This window comes from Denticeps clupeoides, chromosome 8, assembly GCF_900700375.1.
Source record: "Denticeps clupeoides chromosome 8, fDenClu1.1, whole genome shotgun sequence".
Taxonomy (NCBI): Eukaryota; Metazoa; Chordata; class Actinopteri; order Clupeiformes; family Denticipitidae; genus Denticeps; species Denticeps clupeoides.
Genome location: NC_041714.1, coordinates 19897225 through 19923142, shown reverse-complemented (window position 1 = coordinate 19923142; position 25918 = coordinate 19897225). Strand labels below are relative to the sequence as shown.

At 48.6% G+C, this 25918-nt stretch overlaps 1 protein-coding gene across 1 annotated transcript in view; it reads left to right on the top strand.

Annotated features, from left to right (window-relative positions):
* Window positions 1-193: 193 nt before the first annotated feature.
* slc8a1b (solute carrier family 8 member 1b) overlaps window positions 194-25918 on the top strand; it is a 77009-nt gene continuing 51284 nt past the window's right edge. Inside the window, 4 exon segments of the mRNA XM_028989938.1 lie at window positions 194-248; window positions 781-839; window positions 934-1765; window positions 1767-2785. Of these exon segments, the coding sequence (XP_028845771.1) occupies window positions 965-1765; window positions 1767-2785 (1820 nt within the window). The 5' untranslated portion in view covers window positions 194-248; window positions 781-839; window positions 934-964.

Genomic DNA, 25918 nt, shown 5'->3' with positions numbered 1-25918 from the left:
TCGGAGACGAACCGGAGAGGGAGAGCGGGAGACACGAGAGCGGGAAAGAATGAGGAAGAAGTCGCACGCACCTTCCCGTCCTCCTCCCCGCGCCCAGATCCGCCGATAGAGCATCATTTATCCGACCGACCGACCGACCGGCCGCCGCTTCGTCCGGCGCGTAAAAGAAACAGCGAGAGACGCGAAATGCGAAACCGCCCGACCCGCGACCACCACCGACGGCCGCCGCTGACCTCCCGGCGCACAAGGTAGGACCCGCGGGTCAACTCGTCCCCCTCCTCACCTGGTCTCCGGGCGCATGGAGGGGACGCGTTCTGCTTTATTCGTTGTCTGTATTGCCCCACGTCCACGCACGACGCCGTAACCCGCGGGTGCTGTGTGGTGCAAACGGTCCTCGAGAAGAGACTCTGCTGCAGTCTCTGTGTGTGTGTGTGTGGTGTGTGTGTGTGTGGTGTGTGTGTGTGTGTGAGTGTGTGTGTGTGTGTGTGTGAGTGTGTGTGTGTGTGTGTGAGTGTGTGTGTGTGTGTGTGTGTGAGTGTGTGTGTGTGTGTGTGTGTGTGAGTGAGTGTGTGTGTGTGTGTGTGTGTGTGTGTGTGTGTGTGTGTGTGTGTGAGAGAGAGAGCCATGCCTCCTCGGACCCACCCCCCCAACGGTGCATCCTCACAGTTGACCCACCCAGACCCCACCCGCCCCTTTAAAAGCTGGGTGATCCGGCGGTGGCGTCCCAGTGAGGGGGTGTGGGGAGCCTCGGTAATTCACGCGCATCTGTTTCTTCTGCAGCAGGAGCTCGGGGTCCTGGTCTGCCGGGCCGTGTGAGGATTTCTCGTGGTTCTGCTGAGGTACGTCGGGCCACGTAAAGGCGCGGTAAACCGGGCGCCTTGGGGCACGCGTACGCGTAAACTCCGTGCCTTGAGGTTCTTTCTGTCTCTCTAGGTTTCGAACGTCCCTCGTCCCTCCCACGACAATGACGCAAACAGAGCGGTCCTCTTTTGCGTCCCTGGCCTTGCGTTGTTTGGTCCTCATCGCGATCGTCTCTTGCAAGATCCAGCACGTGACGGGCGAGAACGTGGTCCAGAGCCCTGAACATGACGTCGGCCACAACAACACCAACTGCGGCGGCTCCGGTGTCTGCAGCAAGGGTGTCGTCCTGCCCGTGTGGCTCCCTCCCAACCCCTCGTTCGGGGACAAGGTGGCCCGGGCCACCGTCTACTTTGTGGCGTTGGTTTACATGTTCCTGGGCGTCTCCATAATTGCCGACCGCTTCATGGCGTCCATCGAGGTCATCACGTCGCAGGAGAAGGAGATCACCATCAAGAAGCCCAACGGCGAGACCACCACCACCACCGTGCGCATCTGGAACGAGACCGTGTCCAACCTGACCCTCATGGCCCTGGGCTCCTCCGCCCCCGAGATCCTGCTCTCCGTCATCGAGGTGTGCGGCCATGGCTTCAACGCCGGCGAGCTGGGCCCGAGCACCATCGTGGGCAGCGCCGCGTTCAACATGTTCGTCATCATCGGGATCTGCGTGTGGGTCGTGCCGGACGGGGAGCACCGCAAGGTCAAGCACCTCCGCGTCTTCTTCGTCACGGCGGCCTGGAGCATCTTCGCCTACCTGTGGCTCTACCTGATCCTGGCGGTGATCTCGCCGGGCGTGGTCCAGGTGTGGGAGGGCCTGCTCACGCTCTTCTTCTTCCCCATCTGCGTGGTCTTCGCCTGGGTGGCCGACCGGCGGCTGCTCTTCTACAAGTACGTGTACAAGCGCTACCCGCGCCGGCAAGCAGCGCGGCATGATCATCGAAACCGAGGGCGACCGGCCGCTGCCGTCCAAGGTCGACATCGAGATGGACGGGAAGATGCTCAACTCGCACGCCGTGGACTTCCTGGACGGGACGCTGGCCTTGGACCTGGACGAAAAAGACCTGGACGAGGAGGAGGCCAGACGTGACATGGCCAAGATCCTGAAGGAGCTGAAGCAGAAGCACCCGGAGAAGGAGGTGGAGCAGCTGATCGAACTCGCCAACTACCAGGTCCTCAGCCAGCAGCAGAAGAGCCGGGCGTTCTACCGTTGCCAGGCAACCCGGCTCATGACGGGCGCCGGCAACATCCTGAAGAAGCACGCCGCCGACCAGGCCAGGAAGGCCGTGAGCCTGCACGAGGTGCGCAGCGACGCCGCCGCCGACAGCGACCCCGTCTCCAAGGTCTACTTCGACCCCGGCTCCTACCAGTGCCTGGAGAACTGCGGCACGGTGGCGGTCAGCGTGGTGCGCCGCGGCGGCGACCTCGCGCAGGCCGTCTCCGTCCAGTTCCGCACCGAGGACGGCACCGCCAACGCCGGCTCCGACTACGAGTTCACCGAGGGCACGGTGCTCTTCAAGCCCGGCGAGACGCAGAAGGAGATCCGCGTGGGCATCATCGACGACGACATCTTCGAGGAGGACGAGAACTTCCTGATCCACCTGAGCGACGTGAAGGTGGTCTCCGAGCGCGCCGAGACGGAGGACGGCGAGGCGGCCAACCACGTGGAGCCGGCGGCGTGCCTGGGCCTGCCCTCCACCGCCACCGTCACCATCTTCGACGACGACCACGCCGGCATCTTCACGTTCGAGGAGCCCGTGGTGCACGTCAGCGAGAGCGTGGGCGCCATGGAGGTGAAGGTGCTGCGCACGTCCGGCGCCCGCGGGGTCGTCACGGTGCCCTACAAGACCACGGAGGGCACGGCGCGGGGCGGCGGCGAGGACTTCGAGGACACGCACGGCGTTCTGGAATTCCAAAACGACGAGATCTTGTGAGTGTGCCGTTTTTTTCCCCCCTCCCGGTTGCGTTAACGGTGCGTTAGACTCGCAAGGTGCCGACTCCAGCCGTCATTTGGCACATCCGCACGGCGCTCTGTCAGTTTAACCAACGTCCTGTCGCCGGAACGCATGTTGGAATGTCCTCTCTTCTGTCCCTCCGTCCTCTGCTCTTTTCCCGCTTCGTCTCTGTCTGTTTCTACGCGGCGGCGCTCTGCCTCCAACTCCAGGCGGTTTAAGGAGCGCCACTGCTTCCAATTCGGAACGGTTGCCGTCGTTTGTTCCGGAATTTCCGCCTTCGCCTCCGATGAGTTCCGCTGAGGCGTGACGCAACCGGGCCCCCGATTCCTCGCGGAGCGCCAGGGTTCGGAACGCCGATCGCTGGGCCTCCGCCATCGTCGGCGAGTTGGGATAAACTCCGGTAATCGCGACCGTGGCGACCGGATGAATGGGAGCACTGTGTCGAAAATTTGACGAGACTTAAAGGAAATGTTCGAACTTTCCGGGCCAGGCGGAGTTAAGTGCACTTTAATGACAGCGCTCCTTCCCTGCGGCCGACGGAGGGACAGAAAGTCTGATTCCCCTAAAAGAAGCGAACTAGTCGTCTAAATTGGGGGGCGCAGCTTCGGCGGATAAGCGCGGGGTCGAGGGGGCGGGGCGGGGCGGGGCGGGGCGTGGCGTGAAGCAGGCCGCCGGCCGCGTGCCCTTGAACCAGGACGTGGCGCTCCGGGAACGGGGAGAGAAGAGAAACGCGCGGTGAGAAAATAGCTGATCTACATCTCGGCGCCCGGGGGCCGCCTCCACCCTAATTCGCCGGGGCCACTCTGTCACAGGAACCGGGGGGGGTGGGGGGGAGGAAAAGTTTCCCTCGTCCCCTCCTACACGCCTCCTCCGGCGAACGAGTCGTCCCCTCCACGAATTGCATCAGGATGGGTTTGGAGCGGCTGTCGGATTTTCTGAGCGTGTGTGTGTGTGTGTGTGTGTGTGTGTGTGACAGGTCCGTTTTTCTTCTTCTTTTTTATAGGAAGTCGGGTTTTTTTTTTTTTGGGGTAAGAACCGTGAGCCGGCGAACTCACCAGCCGAGGACGAGCTTTTGGCGTTGACAAGCGTCCTAGGGCGACACCCTGATCGGCTGACCGGCACCTTGGTGACGCCGGTGACGCCACGCTGCACAAATTCTGATCCGATGTGCTCGGGCCGAGGTTAGGGCCACGTCGAAAACGCGTGTTACACGTCACACACGCTGAGGCTAAATAGCGAGGGCGGGGCCAGCGTGCCAGTTCAGATGCCGCCACGAAGAGCCTGTGATCAGATCAGACCGGGCCAGAAGGCGTCCGGCAGTAGCTACACTCTGTGTGTGTGTGTGTGTGTGTGTGTGTGTGTCCTTGGAACGCCCTTCTGCGGTAGGTCCCTCGATCACTGCTGGCTGTGAGAAGAGCAGGACGGTTGGTTAGTAGGGATGCACCGATTGCAGGTTTTCTCGGCCCCGTTCTGATTTTTGCTGAAACCGGTTTTCTTTCTGAGAACGGCGGACACAAACATATTAAAAAGAAAGAAAACGGAATAAATGAATAAAGAAATAACGGTTTTAAATAATAATATCTGCGGTGGGGACGGAAGCCCGAGTGAAATTCGCCAGAAAGGACGAGCTGCTGCTTCCGTCGGGACGAGTCGCTATGCGAGGTCGAACCGTAGTTCGGCACGTGGGAGGTGTTGAGCGAGCGAGTTGAAGACGTTGCACACCGCGAGTGTGCAGGAGACACTGCGAGGCTGGAAGTAGGCTCGCTCACACACACACACACACACACACACAAACACACTTCTTTCGCGCACTTCAACACTGCTCAGGATTTTTATTCGTCACGTGCAGCACAGCGTGCATTCTGAGCCGCTACATTTTTTTTGCAGAGTCTAGTTAAAGAATAAAGTTATTAAAAAAAAAAAAAAATTATAGGATAAAAGAGGAATAAGGCTAGTGCAAAAAGTGCGAGCCAAGCGAATATTTATGTTCGAGGAGAACGTAAGACACAGACAGATGTGACTGGGCGTGGCTGTGGATACTGCACTGTCACAGTATGTAGCAGGATGTAATCTTTTTTTTTTTTTAATAAAATCTCTCCCAGCATATACCTACTTGCTTTTCATGACCTTGACCGACATTCCAAGGTCACACAGCAATTTCATGGTAAATCTTTTTAAACGTTGCTTATTAATGAAGTTACATTGAAATTTTACATAGACAGTTTTATATTGGTAATAAATTCATTGCTGAGATACGCATTTTGTAGCATGGCTGTGCATTTTCCATCCCTTTAAAGAAGAAATTTGCGCAAAAAGAAAAGAAAATGTCAAGGTTGTATAGTTCAACGCTGCCATTTCAGTTTCCTCCAGGGCTCATTCTGACCTGTTTGTGTTCATGATGTGCATCGCTTCACTTGGACATTTCCATTAATAAAAGCTGATATTTAGCCTAAACCGAGGAAGCAAGGGCAAAAAAAAAATACAAATCGCAAGCTAGAGTATTTGAATTGCGAGGAAAGGAAATAAAGGAGTGCACTAAGACACATGGATAGAGGAGAGCAGGAGAAGGATGAACGTGGAGCGTCTTGATGTGTTAATAGGTTTTGTCTCATTAAAATGTGCTGATGAGGCCTGCAGGCCCGCTTTCTCATCTGCCTCTTTTCCACAGGAGAGCACCAGTGACAGGCCTCTCCTACACTAAAGCACCAGCACGCTGCATATTAACATCCTGTTACACCTCAACAAAGCCTTTAAACACCTTATTAGACTAAAGAACGACTTTGCTCTGACATTGTGTCATTCTGTGAGTGGGCATCTTATTAAAATTACATTTTTAAAAACCATTACACTGCATTCCTCACTGCCGTCATACTAAATGTGTTTTATGGTCAATGCAGTTATGTGAATAAAGCTGCTGTGCATTTCTATTATGTCTTTTAAACACAAAAGTAGTGAGTAATGTTTCATATTAGATATTAAATCTTATTTAGTAAGTAAATTAGGTCTGTAGGTCTATACTAACTTACCTTCATCATTAGAAAAGCAGGCAGGTCCACCTAGTGGTGCTTCCAAATTTACATTTATGCCATTTATCAGACACCCTTATCCAGAGCGACTTGCAATCAGTAGTGACAGGGACAGTCCCCCCCTGGAGACACTCAGGGTTAAGTGTCCTGCTCAGGGACACAATAGTAGTAAGTGGGGTTTGAACCTGGGTCTTTTTTTAGGTTCATAGGCGAGTGTGTTACCCACTAGGCTACTACCATATATAGCAATTTACATTTTTATGTCCATTATTAAGCTCTATGGTCCAGTATAAGGTGGTAACAATAAACTGATAAATATGGAGATAGTTATTATTAAACAGTTCACAATAAAAGTATTGCAAACGAATTATTATTATTTGTATTTTCTGTCCTGCCGTTATGACTTGCATAGTGTAGACATTAGCGTACCTAATTTTTACACAAGATCCATTTTTATTGTTGTTTTTTTACTGTTATCTGTAGATACACAGGCACTGTTCCACACTGAGGATATTAATATAAATAACTACACTTCATTTAAGCACACAGGTGTGTGAATATTAAAAAAAATAATATCAAGAGACTCCTGGCACACCACATGAGGCAGTGTACCCCAGTTAGAGAACCAGGGGTTCTCATTGTCATGATTCGTTAATCCCAAAGTTGGGAAATCTTCACACTCACACACACTTGTGAAGACTTGATTTCCTAAGTGGAGAGAATTGAAGTATTCCCGTCGTCAGTATATAATATTCTGGGATGTTTTATTGTGTGCTGTATATGTGTGTGTGATTTGTGCTGCCTGGCTGCAGCAGTACTGTAAACATTGCGTGATATTCTGTGGAGCTTATTAACGCTGACGCCTGAGTTAACGCGACGTCCTGCTGTAGTCGCTGTCATGTCGGTCCGGGCCGAGCTGTGATCGGGAGCCTGGTGTCCCGTCTCCGACTATGAGTCACTCTCCGCTAATGAGCACCACCACCTCCTTCTTCTCTCACTCCCTCTCTCTCCTCTCTCACTGTCTCTCTCGATTGGCGCTGTCCCTTTATCGCTGTTGCCTTTTGTCCCCCCTGTTCGTCTCGTCTCTCCCTCTCCCTCTCCGCACCGCAACTCGGGCTCCCGTCCCCTCAGTGCAGAGATTGAATTAATTAGCCTGCTTAATAAAGTGTGGCTGTAGCCGTGTCAGTGCGGTTTTGCGTTGCGGTCTGTGAGGTCGACAGGCTAACCGGAGGGCAGATGGAGGTCCTGCCCCCAACACCCAAACGCGCCTGCTGCAAAACCGTCCGGTCACATTTTCATTTGTAGCGTGTGTCAGAAAATGCATTATTGGCCATTGAATGCCACAACATGATGGCAGTACATAGAAATAGATTATTGACAGATAGTGCATGTGTTGTGTACACAGTCATGTGTGCAGGCACATTTACATTTACAGCATTTATCAGATGCCCTTATGCAAGGTACAGGGGCAGTCCCATGCTCAGGGACACAATGGTAGTAAATGGGGTTTGAACCTGGGTCTTCTGGTTCATAGGCGAGTGTGTTACCCCTAGGCTACTACCACCTGGTCTGGGGTGTATTTGTTATGTGTTATGTGTGTATATAGCTGTGTCTTGTTGCATTATATAGTGTTATAGTTGTTATATTAGTTGTTATATATGTGTAATATAGTTGCTTGTTTGTTGTGTGTATTGTGAATGCAAATTCAGTATGAATGGAATGCCTTGTTACTGTACACGTGTAACTTAAAAGCAAGTTCTTCAGTGCAGAAATGTAAGTACAAAAGAAAAATACAAAATACAGTAAGGTGTCAGAGATTACAAAATGATGGCGCTATGTACATACGGGAAGGTTTTATGTATATTGTGTGTGTGCGGGATGTATTTGTGTGACGGTCCTGTGTTTTGTGGCTCTGCTGTAATGCACCTGCGGGGCCGCTGTGTTATTCTTGTGTTGGGTTGCGCTGCTTTGTGCCGACGACTGCTGCGTGTTTGTTGACGTGCCTGTTGAAGCCTTTATTTGTGCTCCTTTGGCTGCAGCGCTGAGAAACAGGTGCTGGCAAAAAACGCGCCGTAAAGCGAGAACGCGGATCCTACACACACCACGTGTGTTTTTATAAAGGGAAGAAGGCGGAGCGGTGAAAACGAGACGTTATTCCATCACTGACCACTCCGCTGACCCCGGTACACGGCGGATTGTTTTCGTTAATTCGCCTGCTGCGTTCGACCCCGCGCACTCTGATCTCTCGGTGGGGTCGCTCCTTCGCAACCCAACACACACACACACACACAACCGCATACACACTTGGCTCAGCGGCACGTCCCATTGGCTAAGTGGATGCATGTGTGTGACGCGGCCGCTCTTGACCCTTGACCTTTTCCCAGAACCCAGCAGTGAGGGTGTGAGGGGAATGAAGAGCAATAATGAGCATCCAGACACATGGTCTTCATATTTCTTCCATGCAGGTGCTGCGTTAATAACCCGCAGCTATTTAATAATAAAGATCCGGTGACAGAAGGTCAAATTTATATCATTTCCCTACTCATCCAACAATCAGTGATGCTCAGATGCTGTGGATGGGGATCTGCTGATCTGTAGTGAGCCTTCACTCAACCTGGCAGGTCATCTTCACAATGCTTGAACGAAGGAGATGATAATCCTGCTGCATGTTTGGTTTGCCAGACGGGGTTTTTTTCATGCCACCAATGGCTCCTCGCAACATAAAAGTCATTTGTCTGGGTGCCAAGTATGATTAGGATTAGTTTCTCCTCTCTAAGAATGCATACTTTATGTGGCATTAGTGAACATGCCCCAAGCACCACATTTATTATGGAGGCACAAAAAAACAGGCCCTCTGACTAGAGCTGTAAATCTTGGGCTCGGGTCAAGCAAACACAAACATTCGGTCTATAGTACCTATCCTTTCCGAATGATTCGATTAAAGCTAATTCCGGCCACCGTCGTCAGGTGATGCGTTTTAATTATCGCAAGAGAGGTGTGAAAATGGATGCTGAGGAGGTGAAACGGAGGCTAGCCTCCGGTGATCATGTTTGAGGCTCACACATTCCTTTGAGGAATCAAAGGAAATCTACTGGCTACTGCTGTGGGAAGGGCAGGTGGGAGCAACAGATATGCGAAGGAAAGAGCTACAGGTATGTAGGACACCGGCAGACACCGGGGAGGGGAGAGCGGTGATGCAGAAAGAGGCCAGGAGACCGGCAGAGGGGAGGTTACACGTAAATTTGGGACATTAAAAAAGGAAATTGCTTCCTTTGAGGGTGCGGGGGTCCCTCGGTGAGATTACCGGCTTTTGTTTCTCCTGAGCCCTGTGGATTACGTGTAACTTTGAGGCCTCCACACCTTGAACCACACACACAACTCTGCAATAATACGTACGTGTGGCAAAGTACTGTGGGAAGGCAGTCGCACACAGCACGTTTCATGCCGAGTGTGACCCCGCCCTGCTCTATCAAAGCTCCTCTTTGAGGATTAGAAACTTTTGATGACTTCCTCCTTAATCTACGGTGGCCCGGAGGGGCCGTTTCTCTCACTGCGCTTTTAAATCCTTAAAGTTTGCCGTCGATTGTTCTGAAGCAGACGAATCTTTGAGGCGGTTGTGGACGTTTGCTATTAAAGAGGCTTAAGAAACCAGACGGTTAGCCCCGTCCTCGCGTGTTCTCGGCATGGAGTTTGGGAGTCATGTTATTTATTCTCGTTAGTGTGATGGGTGCCATTCTTAATGAAAAGTTAGGCAGCCTAGCGGGTAGGAAAGTAGACTTGTAATCACAAGGTTGTGGGTTCAAATCCTGAATTGCTAAGGTGCCACTGAGGTCTTCTTGATCAAGGTACCGTCCCCACGCACTGCTCCCCGGGCGCCTGTCATGGCTGCCCACTGCTCACCAATGATTATGGTTAAATGCAGAGGACGCGTTTTGTTGTGTCACCGTGTGCTGTGCTGCAGTGTATGACAATGACAATGTGGCCTAACTTCGTCTCACCTTGAGGTTAAATGATTGAGGCTGATCCACAGAGCCAGCAACAGGATTTTAGGGAATTGCTTCATATGTGGAAAATCAATTGGAGGCAAAGCAGGCGATTTTTCTTACAGTTTTCCTTATTTTGAGACGTCGTCCTCAGTCCTACACATATAGAGTAGAGGAAGCACACAGGAGGACGAACAGAGGGAAAACAACAATGCAGTCCCTTTGACTTGACCTACTGTAGATGGCTCAGGAAGGACTCGGCCTTTTCTTCTCGCTCCTCAGCCATTTTGTGTCTGGCCGCCTTCTGTCTGCTTAGCAACCGATCAGCCTACATAAAACTCTGACCTCGCTCTACGCGCCTCCTTGTTTGCGCTCCCGCCATTAGCCACAGCGCCATGCAACATCCACCCCGGCTAAAACAGACCCCCGCGCCCACCTCACTCCCAACGCCTACGCTGCACTGGAGCCGCTGCTGGGGATGGGGTTGGAAATTGCGGCGTTGAAAGGCTGCTCTTAAAGGCTGAACTTTCCGGCGCCGCAGGGTGGATTCATATGAGGCTGAACTGTGTGTCTTTAACTAACAGTGAAAACAAAAACCCCAAATTTACCCAAAGAATTTGTTCAATGTTTTTGATCATTTGACGGCATTGGCCGTCATAATAGATCAGAAATTAATTAGAGTTCAAATGTTTCTGTCCACCATTGGTGTGGAAATCCATGAAATAAAACATCAAAGGAAATATGGCACATTTTTCCCTCAGTAAGATGTCTGCAGAAATATATGACAGATGGGCAGAAAATGACTCCAAACTACAGTTAATGACATAGATGACTTCAATTAATCCAAACGAACAGGAAAGGTTTGTAAATGCCCAGCCAGAATGATGCGAAGGACATGACACCTGGTTATGAGAATAGATCACACAAACTGATTAAAAATGATAAGCGGCTGAGGCAGATCGTCAGCCTGGCTTTGTCAGAGATAAACTGAGAGGATGACTCTCTGGTCCTTCGACATGTCTTCATTTGAGGGCTCTTTGTAGTAGTGTGTGTGTGTGTGTGCGTGTGTGTGAGCATGCCTTAATGGAGACAGGCAGGTGGTAATCTCTCCTGTCCACCACGAATCATGTTCATGTTGGTGCACCGGGGGTCACTTCTCCATCCCTGGAGGAGCTTTCCCAGCATTAACGGGAATTGTCTCCATGGAACTCCGCCCGCCACAACCAGCGGGGTCGACCCGTGTGCCAGCGGAGGGAGCTGGTTTTACATGTACATGATTACAGGAGGTCATTTTGAATATTATATCAATAAATATATATGAAATCTGCAGATTCTTTTCAGTGTTATTACACAATTTATTACACAATTTCGACACATTTGCGGGGCGTGGACACACACAATGGAACATCTTTTACTGTAAATGTTAGTGTTCACTTGGACCGTATCTCGGGGAAGATTTTCTGTCACCGGCCCCAACAGCTTCCCTTTTCTAACTCTAAACTTGGCCGTGAGGCTCCTGTGTCCATATATCGATGTAGTGAGTGTATTTGGCTCCATTTAAGGGCATGCATAGTCCAACAGACTCCCCAACAATAAAAGTGAGATCTGGAAATAAGATCGGTGACACGGTTTCCGAGCCATTTTTATACACACAGTGACAGAAACACTTCATTTTCTCCTTTAGCGTACAATAGTGTACAATAGTATACAGATGCATATATGACAAATGTATTAATATAGTACCAGATCATGCAAACCCATGGCAATTTATTATGGCAGTAATGTGAATGTGAGAGCCTTGAGAAAATGCCCACTTGTGTATGAAGGCGAATACACACAAGATCTACACTGCACTTGGAGGAAGTGGTGGAGGAAGTGGTCTGACTTCTGTATAGAATCTGCAACAGAGTGAATAAAAAGATTGTATTCATAGTTGGGGGTCCTAGTGAACCAGAACTGATCACTTCATCGATGGTAACTTGGAAGTACGTTGTAAGTCGCTCTGGATAAGGGCGTCTGCCAAATGCCTTAAATGTAAATGTTAATGTAAAGTGGTGTGTGCATGTGTGTGTGTGTGTGTGTGTGTGTCCAAGCACACACACAAAAAAAAACAGGCAGTGTGGGTGGTGCTACACAGATGCTCGCCTGTGGCGACCCTCAGCGTTGCGGCTGGGGTGCTGACATCAGGACAGCAGGAACGTAACGAAGCAGGAGATGCACGGTGTCCGCACTCAGCACCAGATGTTCAGATGGCCCGAAATATTCATCACGCCGGTCTCAGTGTGTGTGTGTGTGAGTGTGTCGTGCTGTGGGTCGGCTTTTATCTTCTGACTTGCACGTGCGAGTGTAACGTTGCCTTTTTATAAAAAGCAGCATGCATGCTGTGTGAAAGGAATCGATATTCTGTGTGTGTGTGTGTGTGTGTGTGTGAGGCCAGGGAATACTCTGTCTATTTCACTGCCCGCTCGCTAGTGAAATATTAATGCCTCTGCAGTGTTGGAGCGAACGGCGTCTCTTTAAAGAGGACCGTTAACCCAGCCGCACCGCCATCCGCCCCGGAATCCCGTTAATAGGAATTCCCTCGGTGGGAATCGCCAGAGCAGGAACGCCGGTTCGTTTGTCCACTTGGTCGATCCGTCAGTCTCTCGTACGGCTCCATTCATCCTGAGCGATTTCTGCAGGTGAATGAGCGGCGTGGCGGCGAGGGACGGAGGGGGGGTGGAGAGAGAAGAGGGGCACTCTCGGCGGCACTGCAGCATTTTCTGCAGGAGACAAGGCGGAGAAGAAGAGAGAGAGAGAGAGAGAGAGAGAGAGAGAGCAGAATGGGGGTTTACAGTGCAGGGGGGTGTAAAGGGGGGGCGGGGCTGCGAATAAAAATATGAGACTGGTCGATTATAAAGCAGCGGGCGCATGTTTAAAACGATCTTGTTCAGATCGTCCTCGGTGATGAATGACGACGGCTGGTGTGCATCCCTCTAAACAGATCTAATAACCCAAATGCGCCACATTACTACTAAACTGCTGCTACGTGTAAAGCCCTCCCACTAAGCATGGGTTTCCTGTCGATATTACAAAATGTCCCTATTTTGCATTATATCTGGATTCTGTGTCACCTGAGGATGCGCCACCGCATCCAGAGTAAAAGTTGCATTACAGCATTTCCCAGACGTCCTTATCCAGAGCGCCTTACAACCAGTAGTTACAGGGACGGTCCCCCCGGGACACACTCACGGTTAGGTGTCTTGCTCAGGGACACGATGGTGGGTGGGTGGGGTGTCTTTGAGGTACGCTGGTGTAACGTCCGGTGACTTTATCTGCACACATAATTTCCCATTGAATTAGTTTTCCACCAAATCATATGATTTCGGTGACAGCTCCAAAAATGTTTGTTCCGGACCACATCTGAATTATTACGAGGCCGTGTATTCATATTTCATTCCCTCCCCACCACAACTCCCTTCTACTACCGTGTTCCATGCACATTTCATCTCACTGATGAATGGATGGTGGGCTGCAGTCTGTAACTGTACGTCTGTGAGTGTATTTCTCTCTCTTGGCCAGGTCGCCCGGTTGCACGAAAAGGCCGAGTCTCCGGGTCCTCTGTAGGTTCCGCGCCACTGTAGCCTCAGGCACTTTGGGGGTTCGTGACGGACTGAATCAGACAGGCGGTTTCACCTCTGCTGGCAGGAGGTCGTTATGAAGCTCCATATACAGTACCCATACTGTATACTGTTTATGACCGTGTGTGTATAACGTTGGCGGTTGCTATTCTTTTATTGGTCAGACAGATTTTTTTATCCTGCCTTCGAAACATAATAGGATAGGATAATATGAAAGGGCCCAGGTCAACAGAGATGGAGTGAAAGGCCTGCCGAAGACTCTGGGAAATAGGACTGGGCACCGATTCAGGCAGATTACTGTGTATCTGTGAGCGTGTGGGACGTGTGTTACATCAGATACATGTGCAACACTGCCTGAAAGTGTCTTTTCGTTGCTCTTTGTCACCGATCCTACAGCCTCTGTTGCTCCGCTGGAGGAGCATTTGGGAAGACACTGTCTAGGACTTCACTCCACGGTCCACGGTGTGGATCTGAAGGTCACTGAAAGCCCCAATCAAGTCACCGCCCCCATCAAAACAGGAGCGTTTCATTAAAGGAGCTTTTCCCCCTAAGTGGGACAAGTGGAGCCAACAAGATTTCTCCACGCTCTGGGATTTTTTTTTTTCTTTTAGTTTGTCAGCTGCGTTCACGTGTCTTACTTTCCCCCGTCTTAAACCATCCAACTTCCCTGCCAGCCAGACACACACAGGCACTTCAAACATCCTGCCTGATCTGCCCGGCCAGCCTGCGGAATACACGCGCTTGTGTTCGGGAAGACAGAAGGTCTTTCCTGCAATGTGGCGACATTGTGCAGGTTTCTGGCGACGCCCTCCTTCCATAAGCCGTTTTTTTTTGCCAAAGCCCTGTAGGAGAGGCCAATTTTTTTTTCTTACTTTCTTCCTTTCTTTCTCTTTCTCTCTCTCTCTCTCTGCCTCTTGTTTCCCTCCTTTGGGAAGTGGGGAACAGTGGGTGATTATTCCCGCGGTTATCCCTGCGCCGCCGGTCCCAGCGGACGCCGTCCTGCTTTAGTTCCCTACTTCCGCTGTCCTGGTTCAGCCGCGTATTTTTAGCCTCGTCCTGAAGCTCCCGCGGAGGGAGAGGGCGGCCCTGCCACATTGCGCCCCACGATCACCGCTGTTTCGCCACATTACGTGCCTGCGCCACTCAATTGGAGAGAATGCGTGAGCGTGTGTGGGTTATGGCTTGGGCGTTAGTGTGTGTGTGTGTGTGTGTGTGTGTGTGTGTGTGTGTGTGTAGTGATCGTTCTGTCAGCTAGAGACCTGTGAGCGGCCGCGGACGTCTGAGCGCTTTGTTGCTGCAGATATTTCTTCTGCCTTGTTGGATTGGCTGTTCATTAGGAAGTTCTTCCCAGCTGGACTGTAACTTCTGAGGTCACACAAAGGTTGCTGTGTGCATTATTACTATTAGTAAAGCCATTTGTGTGTGTGTTTTTAAGAATTGAGTAGTTCAGCTCATAAATAGCAATGGAATGGTTGCGAGAGAGAGGAAAGCGGGAAAGCGAGGGAGGAAGAGATATCACAGAGCCCGATAAGCAGCAAATAGCACTCTGATGGAACACAAGGTTATTATCTGGGACCAGAGAAAGCAATCTCCCACTCACACAGGGAGGGCAATCGCAACAGGACGGTGTGTGTGTGTGTGTGTGTGTGTGTGGCCAGTATTACATCCTTACACCGGGCCCGGGGAACGAATTAGCTGATAAATCATGCCGTAAACCAGTCTTCACTGTCTGTGGAGCTGTAGGACAGACGGAGAAAGTTGTTCTGCCAATGGCAGCACTTTGGAGGCGGGTGCACAGCTGCAGCGCATCAATGAAACTGCACTGAAATGTCAGCTGGATGTGACTTGCTAGCATTTCCCAACGCAAAAAACAAAACGATTCTGAGATACATTTTGATGCTAAACTTTTTTTGATCAATTTCACTATAATGTTCTGCACTGCGTCGATGCAGAATCGTTCACGTGTGCTTCAGGGCAGGTATTTGGCAGGAAGCTGACGTGTGCAACATGCATTTGGCAGCCAGGCCTGAGTGTGAGTGTCGGTCAGCACAGGGGAATTTTAGCCTCCTAAAGCAGAGGCATCAAACTTGGAGCCTGATTTAAAAGGCCACCCCCGCGGTGCGCCCGTCTCTGACCCCCTTCTCATCCCATCTGTCTTCGTCACCGTCTCTTCTGCCCTTTATTTTACTGTTTCATCAGAGAGGGGCTGAAGAAAGAAAGAGACAGTGAGAGCGAGAGAGTGAGAGAGCGGTCATCAACTAATGAAGTAAGAAGGTCCCGTGTGTGTGGACAGGCCTGTCCGGGCTTATAATAATACATAAACCTACACACACATATCATAGCGATTCTGACGCAGAACTACATTTTTAATGGACAGCCAGCCTGAGCACACAAACGTGTGTGTTGCCAGGGGAAGTAAGTGTTTGCTCAGCGTACGCTAAAAGCCCTAAATACGAGAGAGATGGCCTTTTTAAGGACGATCTGTTCCTAATACTGCAAGCTTTAGTAAACACTACCTGTATTTATAGGCACCCGCTCTGTTCAGCAGGAGACCTGTCTGTAAATAAAATGATCTGTGTGTGAGTCTGGACAGGCCTATAAATGTCTGGATCTGCATGTTAAGGTTCCCTGTCAAGATTATACTTGTGTTGTTTTAATGTACGACTAATTTTGTATGACGTTGTTTTCTTATAAGGAATTTTTTCTGAGCCACATTCCGATTAACATGTACAGAATCCTTTTTGTGTGTGATTAAAACAAGGACAAAATGTGTTATTTGCATAAATATATGAAAATATTTAAATTCAATCTGATCTAAATCTATAAAATATACCCTTGCTTTTTTGCTAATTGATATGCACATTAATTTAATTAGAGCTCATATTTTGTATAGTAATTCTGCATATACTTAATAGTTTTAACTAACTGATATGCATATTAATTTTATTATAAATAACATTTTGTTATGTGTTGGAATCCGGATTCTGTTTTTTCATGGATAACATAAAGCATTAGTTGTTATTTGGCATCACAGCGGTCTCTGTTTAATGAATTTATTATTAATGTTGACTGCATGACCATAATTATGCATGTAATGTCATGTCAGTTCCTTAAAAAAAATGCTTCTCTCCATCCTAAATATGCACGTTTTGTAAATGTGGGAAATAGGCCAGTTACTAGGACTACGTATCCTGTATTTAAATGAAATAAATCATATGCTGCGTTGTTAGCGAGGGAAATATATAATTAGTTTTATTCACTTCGTCAGCAGAGCGTTGTTAAATGCGGCATCACCTCATTATGTAATCAGCGGGAACACAAACCATTATGCACCGATGGTCTTGAGGGCCATAATGGAAAATCTGTACGCAACACGAAAGCCATTACAAACAATAAACACTCGGAACAAGTAGCAGGCTGACCTTCAGCCGAAATCTGGGCCTGGCGCGGGTATCCGCGCCTGCTCATGGTTCACAGCGCTCCGTCCAAATAGCCCTTCATTTGCCGCCAGATCGTGGGGATTCTCCATCGGCCCAGAAATAGTTTTTTTTGATGCCACGCGCACGTCTGCCGATGAACCGGACCCCCATGCCCATGCCAAGATGGCAACGGGGCCAGGCCCTCAGCAGCTGATGTCAGGCCTGATGATGTTAAAATAGGTTCGCTGTCCAAATGTTCCCACTGCTGCTCATTTACTCCTCTGATGGAAGAGACAGAGCCTCTTTTCGCTAATGTCAGGTCAAGTACGATTTTTGGATTTACATAAATAAATAGTTAAAAGCAAGAAAGAACCACCTGCTAGTTTTTGTATCTTGAACAGGAGGAAATAGCTACCCAGTTTATTGGTATTGGGATATATCAGATTTTAAAAAATCACCCAATCTGGCAACACTTCTCGAAGTACTTTACTTTACTTTACTTTACTTTATTTGGCAGACGCTTTTATCCAAAGCGACTTACAATGGGAAGACACCAGCAATTCTCGTTCGATTTCTATAGAATATCAAGTATACAAACTAAGAGCCCTGATAAGGCTTAGACTTGTCATTGAAGAACATGCTCGGAGAGTGTTGGGTGCTAGACTAAGAAAAATTATAATGTATTTATACATTTTGTATTTATTTGTTAAATGTGTATGCATGTGTATGTGTTAAATTTGTCTGTAATATTTTTGGAATAAGAAGGTTTTCACCTTCTTCTTAAAAGTGGTGATAGTCTCGGCTAGTCGTGTGGAGGAGGGTAGGTTGTTCCACCAGCCAGGGACAACAACGGAGAACAGACATGATTGGAATCGGAGACCCCGTGAAGAAGGAATTTTTAGTCTCCTTTCGTTTGCCGATCTGAGAGAGCGTGTAGGAGTGTATCTAGGTAGTAGTGTGTTGATGTAGGAGGGCGCAGTTCCATTTACAGCCCTGTAGGCAAGCATCAAGGATTTGAACTCAATGCGAGCAGCTACCGGGAGCCAGTGGAGGGAGGTAAGGAGAGGTGTAACATGGGTGTATTTTGGCTGATTGAAGATGAGGCGGGCTGCCATATTTTGGACCATCTGGAGTGGTTTTATGGTGACTGCAGAGGCTCCAGCCAGGAGAGAGTTACAGTAGTCGAGTTTGGAGATGACCATTGCCTGGACGAGGAGCTGCGTAGCCTGTTGTGAGAGAAAAGGCCGAATCTTGCGAATGTTGTAGAGAGTGAACCTGCAGGATCTGGAGATCGCAGCAACATGATGGTTCAAACTCAGTTTGTTATCTATCCAAACCCCAAGGCTTTTTGCAGATGCCGTGGGTGTTAACAATAGCGATCCAATTTGAATTGAAAGGTTTTGCTGAGGAGAATTGTTGCCCGGAAAGATCAGAATCTCGGTTTTGGATAGGTTGAGTTGGAGGTGTCGCTCAGACATCCATGCCGATATGTCTGAGAGGCAGGCCGAAATTTTTGTTGCTATAGTAGCATCTTCTGGTGGGAATGACAGATAGAGCTGGGTGTCATCAGCATAGGAGTGATAGGAGAAGCCATGTGATTGGATGATGTGACCAAGTGAGCGAGTGTATATTGAGAATAGAAGGGGGCCAAGGACAGAGCCTTGTGGAACCCCTGTGGTTACCCTAGAGAGGACAGATGTCTCACCTCCCCATGTGTGAAGTAAAACTGGTTTGTGGCATAGTCATTGTAACAAACGCAGTAGATTACCAGTGCTGTCATTAAAGAATTTTGATTGGCAAACTACTGAATCCAAGAATCCCACAGCAGTTCGATGTTGTGAATAATGCCGCCAAAACATCCAACCTGCAACCATGAAGTAGACGCTGCACTTGTCTCCAGGTAACCGTGAGATGCCCATTGGCATCCCCTACTCGGCAGAATCGTTTCCATCACTGGTGTCTTTGACGCTGTCCACGACAGAGGAAATAAGGCCACATCTCGTCTCATCTCATCTCACCTCGAGCTTTCTGAGGACATTTATTTAAATGTTGGGAGGACCGGGGGTTTCAGGTACCTGCAGAGAGAAGACATGAGCAAAAATGTGTGATAAAGCTCTAGGCTCCTCTGAGAAGTCTTCAACTATCCCAGTCTCTCTGTCTATTGATGTGTGTGTGTGTGTGTGTGTGTGTGTGTGTGTGTGTGTGTGTGTGTGTGTGTGTGTGCGTGTGTGTCCAGGCTGCTGATCTGCAGAATGATGGCTAAGCTCTTTCCCAACTCTATCCTGCCGCCCCAGAGAGTCCGGATGAATATTTAACACACTGATTCTTCACACCGCGCCTCTGCTGACAGAACCACATTCTCTGACACCACACAAGCACACGCGGTTGTAGAAATTCTTCTTTTTAAGACAAAAAAACTCTTATCTAGTCACTATCACAGTTGTATAAAAATCAAACCAAGACCTTCATAGATTCTGCAGCAGAACATTAAACTGGCTTCACTGTAAAGCACTTTTTGATCAACAATCACAGACACTGAATATGGTGAACCTTAAGGTGCGATGATATGGCCAACCACGGAAGGAAGGTGCGAATAGATCAGCTCCAAATGGGTTCAAAATAAATGCAAAAATGAAGAGGAATAAAATAAAAAGTCTTGTCCAGCCTAGTCCTGCCTGAAGACCAGAGACAATATAATGGTGTAGCGGACATAACCAATGTTCTTGAAACATGCATAACAACCCCATAATCTCACACTGCTCCCTGGGCACCTTTCATGGCAGCCCACTGGAAAGAGGCTCAGACGAAAATGGAAAGGGGGAGATGATCTGGTCGTTTCTTCCAAATGAAACCCTCTGCAGGCTCAGGTCATTCGCTCATTCACTTTCAACAAAAGCTTAATTCACATTATGATTGTGGGTGACGGAGCCCATACCCGGTCACAGACTCAGGACGGATATAAAATAGAATAAAATTGATTTTATTATTAGTGTTACGGTGTTAATTGTTTTGTTTGACTGGTGAGAGCAGCCTGCGAGGGTGGCAGCATGCTGGGGCCATTCTGTCTTCTGGCCCTGGACTGATGACAGTAATCTTGATCCCTTGGTCTCCCAGTCTCTCTCTTTCTCTGGACTCTGCGCCTCTTCTCAGGTGTCGGCGCAGCACAATGTAAAGTAATTAAAAAAGATGGGAAGGACTTTCAAGAGGAGGCCTTGGCTGAAAGCGCTAAATGGATTTACTGTGGCCCTCTGGTCCGTCGCACATATGGACAACACTCTTCGTCTTCTAGGGCGGTCCTTTAACCAATCGCTTTCTGCCGTGGCTTTCTGCCCAGTTTCCATCATCTGCATTTGTGAAGTTTTCCTTTCCCCCCCCCCGCTCCTCGCCGCTCTGCCTCCGGTTGGCGTTTCACAAACAGATCTGGGCGGGGCCGCCTGTCACCTCGTCTTATTGATGCCGCAGGTTCCCTTTTGCCTTTAATCATGACGGCGTCGCCCCAGCGGCGTCCAGCAGACCACTCTCCTTCAGTGCATTAGCTGAGAGCCATTCATCTCTCCATTGAGTAATGAGGTGGTCCGAGTCCCCAGATGCGGCGCCACGGGAGAGGAAGACCTGCGATGAAGACCAGTGGTACGTGTGAAGTGCAGTGGCGCCTTCTAAACGGAATACAGAAAAAAACACCGGTACCATCCCTGGGACATTAATTACAGCGGCATCCTTTTTCACTTCCGAGGATGAAAGTGGCTGTAAAAGCTCAGATAAAACGGCTTCAGACTTGTTAAGTAAGTCTCAGCAGAATGGGACCATCATTACTGCTTTTTGGAGTCATTTTGTCCATTCTGCAGGCCGCTGGAGACATGAGGAATATAATCTAAAGCCTCCTGGACCCCCTTTTTTGTGCCAAATATCCAGCGTTCCCTAACTGTTCCACCAATAGAAAAAAAACCACCCCACAGGCCATTCGCCCCGATGATCCGAGAGCCTGCACGTTGCTCTGAAGGAACGTGCTCCTCCCTTTAGGAAACCCGGGGCTGATATTTTTGTCCCGAGTAAGATGACGTGTTAAACGCTGTGTAAATGTTGGTGGCATTGCGGCTGCAGTCTGGCGCGCGGCGTCCCTGTTTGCTCTGCAGAGACCATGACTAAACGGGAAAGGCAACACGCTCTTTTCCTTTTTGGCGAATGGCCACTGGGGCCGTGACATTTAAAGAGGGTGACGGGATGACAGAGATCGATGTTGCGACGGCGCGTTAGGAGTCGACTTCATCTGCGATCCATGTCACCGCAGCAGTGTGTTCGGCGTACCAACGAGTGTTTGCGCGCGTGTGAGTGTGAACTTGACTTTTCTCCGGCCATAACTCACCCGTCAGATGTTTTGATGGAGGCATTTCCGCTCCTTTTATAGCCTACCACTGCAGGGCGTGGTCAGGACAGCAAAGGACACGCACTCGCGTCCCCCGAGGTGGCCGCGGGACGATCCGAGCCCCACGGTGGCAGGTTCGTGTCCCCAGCTGCCTGGCATGCTGAGAGGAAGCCTTGTCCTTCACATGTAGGAAACGGAACTCATGAAGATCTAACACACAAACACATGCACAGCTCTGCCCTAATCTGACCATGCGGAGGGACTTTTCTCAACGTGTCTGTCCAGATATACTTTTTCGGCCATTTGGAAGTCGATTATTCTGTGTCAAGGAATTCTCTCTGAAATCTGAAGAACCTTCATTTAAACTAATCAACCATTAATAAACACAGTTAGACCCTTTTCCTGCCGCCTCATGGCTGACTTTAACCTTTTTGCTGATGAATGAATAGTATATGGAAACGGGTGTAACTGAAAAGATACGGAGACATTTAGACTTTTTTTGTTTGCAGGTCTTTTTGAATTAGGTCTGTTAGTGGTAATACACGGTTAAGCGTGAGGATAAAATTATTTTATCACATAATGGAAAAAATTAATCAGGTAACTTATATTGTTAATTATGTGCATTTGTTTAAATGCAGTATTTTCACTCATATTTAATTTAGACATGCAGACGCAATATAATGAAAACCGATGTGGGGCCTGTACAATTGTACAATTCAAATATATATTGTAATGTTCAATTTTTTGGGCTTCTGAGATGATTCCCAAGACAGTTAATGAGACTTTAGGAAAGTCAACAAGCCCAGCTGAGGTGACAAACACATCACAAATACAGTTTTGATAGAGTGCTTGCTATAAATGGCTCTTCCCCGGCTCGTGCCTTTCCTCTCCTGAGGCCCAGAATGTTAGGGAGATGTGCAGCATTCCGATCGATCGATGGTTTGAGCTGTCTGTCGCGTCCCATCTCAGCTGTTCCAGATCATGCTCCCCTGAGACAGAGCTTGGGTGACCTAGCATTTCACCAGAAACTGTGTACGTCTGTGTGTGTCTGTGTGTGTGTGTGTGTGTGTGTGTATGCTGTCTGTGCTGAATATGTCAGTACTTACTCCATGAAAAATTCATTTCGTGTGGTGTTTCCCCCTACACTGCAACACAAAAAATACGTCTATTAAGTCTACGATGTCTACGATTATGTATTTATTTATGTACTTATTTATATTCGTTTGAGCTTTGCTGTACTGTGTTGGTACACACACACACACACACACACACACACAGGTTTTATTCAAGCGAATTGAAATTTATGCCATAGCCTCAGCAGTGCTGTCACCCAGAGAAGCACACACGTCCACAGCATCCTTTGCTACTGCGCTAAAGCAGATGTCTGCTCTGAGCATGCTCAAAGCAGGGCACAAACGCACAAAGTCAGCCTCCCTCGGTGGCGGGTCACAGATGATGCTAACTCTTCCTGCTCAGGGTCTCGCCTCTCTCTGCCCTTCTTCGGGGCGCTCGATGTTCCCGCTCGCTTTTTCCGGACCGTCAGTGGCCCATCACAGCTGAGCTCTTTCAGGCAGGGCGACGGGGCTCATAGGCAGCGGCTGTGCACAAACGCACCGGCCGCAACGACAATTTACACATTTTCACCTGGACTGGTGTTCCAACAGCTCCGACACGGCTCTTACAAACGCCGCTGCCACGGGTACGTTTATTCGCAGACTGAATAGGGCTGCAGCCTAAATAATCATTAATACATATTAATACATATTTCCATGCTGCTCATTATTCGTGTAATTAAGAAAGAAAGAAAGAAAGATGTTTATCCATGTATGTTCTTCCATTGTTCGTATTTTACAACATGTATTCATATAATTGTACAAAAATATGCCGGTGTTCATATGAAAACATGTGGGATCGTGATGGTAGCAGAACAGTTTCAGACAGCACACAGCAACAAAGAACAAAGAACATAGGCCGCAACAACAACAATTTCACCACAAATGAACATACTTGCATTTTACCGTTCGTATGATATAATACTGTATATACACCAGGGGTGGAAGAGTTCAGCGTCAGCAGCTGTGTTCAGTGAATCATTCCTCCTCAATACATCTGGCATGTTTCCATCAGGCCTATTTTCTACTTGCATGACGGGAGGAGGCACTGGCGCACAACATGTGTGAAGGACTGAGCCACGGCACATGGGCCGGAAACGCGAACAAACACGAAGCAAACGGCCCAGTGTCCCCAATGCAGCGAGCGACAAAAAAATATAACAGGTCCTGACCACCCTGCTTCCACACCAGGAGAACCCCTGGGTGATTAGGACCCGGCTGTGAATACGTGCCACCTGGCGGGCCAGGTGCACCGTGGCATCGCATGGAGGTCTTGTCTTACTCTGTGTCCTGTGAGGCTGTCTTTCATGGTTAGACGAGTTGGTAAGGCCAGCCCCCTCGGACCTTCAGGGACGCCGTCCCGGGATTACAGTAAACACAGGCGCCTCGCGTGTAGTTCTGGGGGGGCGATTGTAGGGGCTCTTGATGAATCGCCCTGTCTCGGTGCTCCTCCTCCTGAACTTAATTAAGTGAACATTCGCTAGAATCAATGAAGTGAAACCAATTAGGCGGAGAATAGTTTGGCTTTTGCGGGGCCGGGAATAATGAAATGGGAAGTGTGATTGCTCGGAAGTGGTCGTTTCGATTTAATCAGGGCTATTGTTGTCCGGCCGCAGCTGGAGCTTTGGTGGGGAGCGGAAGGAGTCTTGAGACGCTTCCTGTAGGTGACGCGTCAAGAGGCTGTCCCGCTCCTTCAGAACATGCACGCAACTAAATAAGGGATTAATTAGGATTTATATCACTCAACCAAAACGGAGCGTGCCGTAAAGGCCAGATTTTAAATGGGGAGGTGAGGTTTATTTCTACAACATGCAACATTTCAGGCAATAATATAGAATAACAATAAAACTCAATTGATTATTCCACAGATTTCCACACATAATAAATGGATTTTGATGAATGAATGTAATAGTTTAATCGTCCTGCTGTCGATATTTCATAGGTTCAGTATTGGAATTATGTCATTTTCAACTCCTGGAGCACATGGTTAACAAGACTCACCTATGTTGCATCAAGTGCATTTTCTGGATTTGTAGAAATAAGTAGGTTTAAATACTGGTTGGACAGGAGGAACTGACCACCCATCCGGGCCAGAAGTTGTGTATTTTTGTTCTTAGTCTTGTTCTTTTGTAGATAAATATTGCACAGAACCGAGTTTCCCAGTGCAACAACATAGCGAGTAAAAAAAAAAAAAAAAAAAAAACCTGTTGGTAACCATGAATACAGCTTGGAAGCCGGAGTGAGCTGGACAGTGACAGCTGTAGAGCTTCAAAAATCTGGGCTTCATGTGAGGACGCGGCAGTGGAAGCCAGGGCCTGCCAGAAGGCGAATGGGAGTCTCTGATACCAAGAGATGTTTGGTTAGAGATGTTTTTGTTCTGTTTCTGGCCTCGGTGTTTGGCACGGCTCTGTGTCTCGTCCGCAGAACACCGCTCTCCTTGTGAGGCTTGGTGGCGACATCATGATGCAACAGGGACAATTCCCTCTCTGCTCCAGAGACACACTCTCTCTCTCTCTCTCTCTCTCTCTCTCTCTCTCTCTCTCTCTCTCTCTCTCTCTCTCTCTATATATATATATATATATATATATATATATAGAGAGAGAGAGAGAGAGAGAGAGAGAGAGAGAGAGAGAGAGAGAGAGAGAGAGAGAGAGAGAGAGAGAGACAGAGATAGTCTCTGGAGCAGAGATTGAATTGTCCCCCATCATCATTTTATATATATAAAACGTGATGGTGACAATTATTTCGTATTGATTTCCAGTGACCCTTTATAGTGGTTCCAAACACACCAACCTCCATTTCTCTCTCTCTATATATATATATATATATATATATATTTTTTTTTTTTTTTTTAAATGGTTGCCGCAAGGTGTGGCAGAGAGATAGAGTTGAGGGCTACAAATTAAAGTGTCATCTTCAGTTTCTCCATTCGCTCCATCTTCTGGTGGGATGGGAACATCATGCATTCCCCTGAAATCTCTGTAGTTGATGAATTGTGATCGTTGTCGAACCCATCAATCGCCGTGACGCTTGTGTTGTTTGGTGGGGGGGCCTTGCCATCTTGGAAGGCACTCCCACCATATTGACTGTTTCACTAAAACGTGATGGTGACAATTATTTCGTATTGATTTCCATTGACCCTTTATAGGGATTGGTGGGTCCCAACACTCCAACCTCCAGGTTTCCCCGCTCATTTCTCTCAAAGTGGTTCCCAGAGTGCTGCGAAAATTGCACGGCTGCGTTGTGCATGTAGTCGCAGTCGTCAGGGTTGCGTTTATCCATCCCAGTTAAAGAGATTTCTGCTTTGAGGCTATGAAAAGTGTTGTGTTTTGTGCAGAAAGTGTCTATTGTGTGCTTGTGTGTTTCCATACAGAAGGAAGGAGTTGACTGGAAGTCCGCCGGAGTGGGTTAAGTCATCCTGGCTCATGCCTGAGGCGCTGAGCTCATTAATAAAACATTTTCACATTTATTTCTGCCATGCTTCATCCTCCAGTGCACTTGCACACACACATACACAGTCTCCAGTACTAGCACTCACTAGCACACACAAGCCTCGGTCATTTGCCGTTCCTCTAAAACACGCAC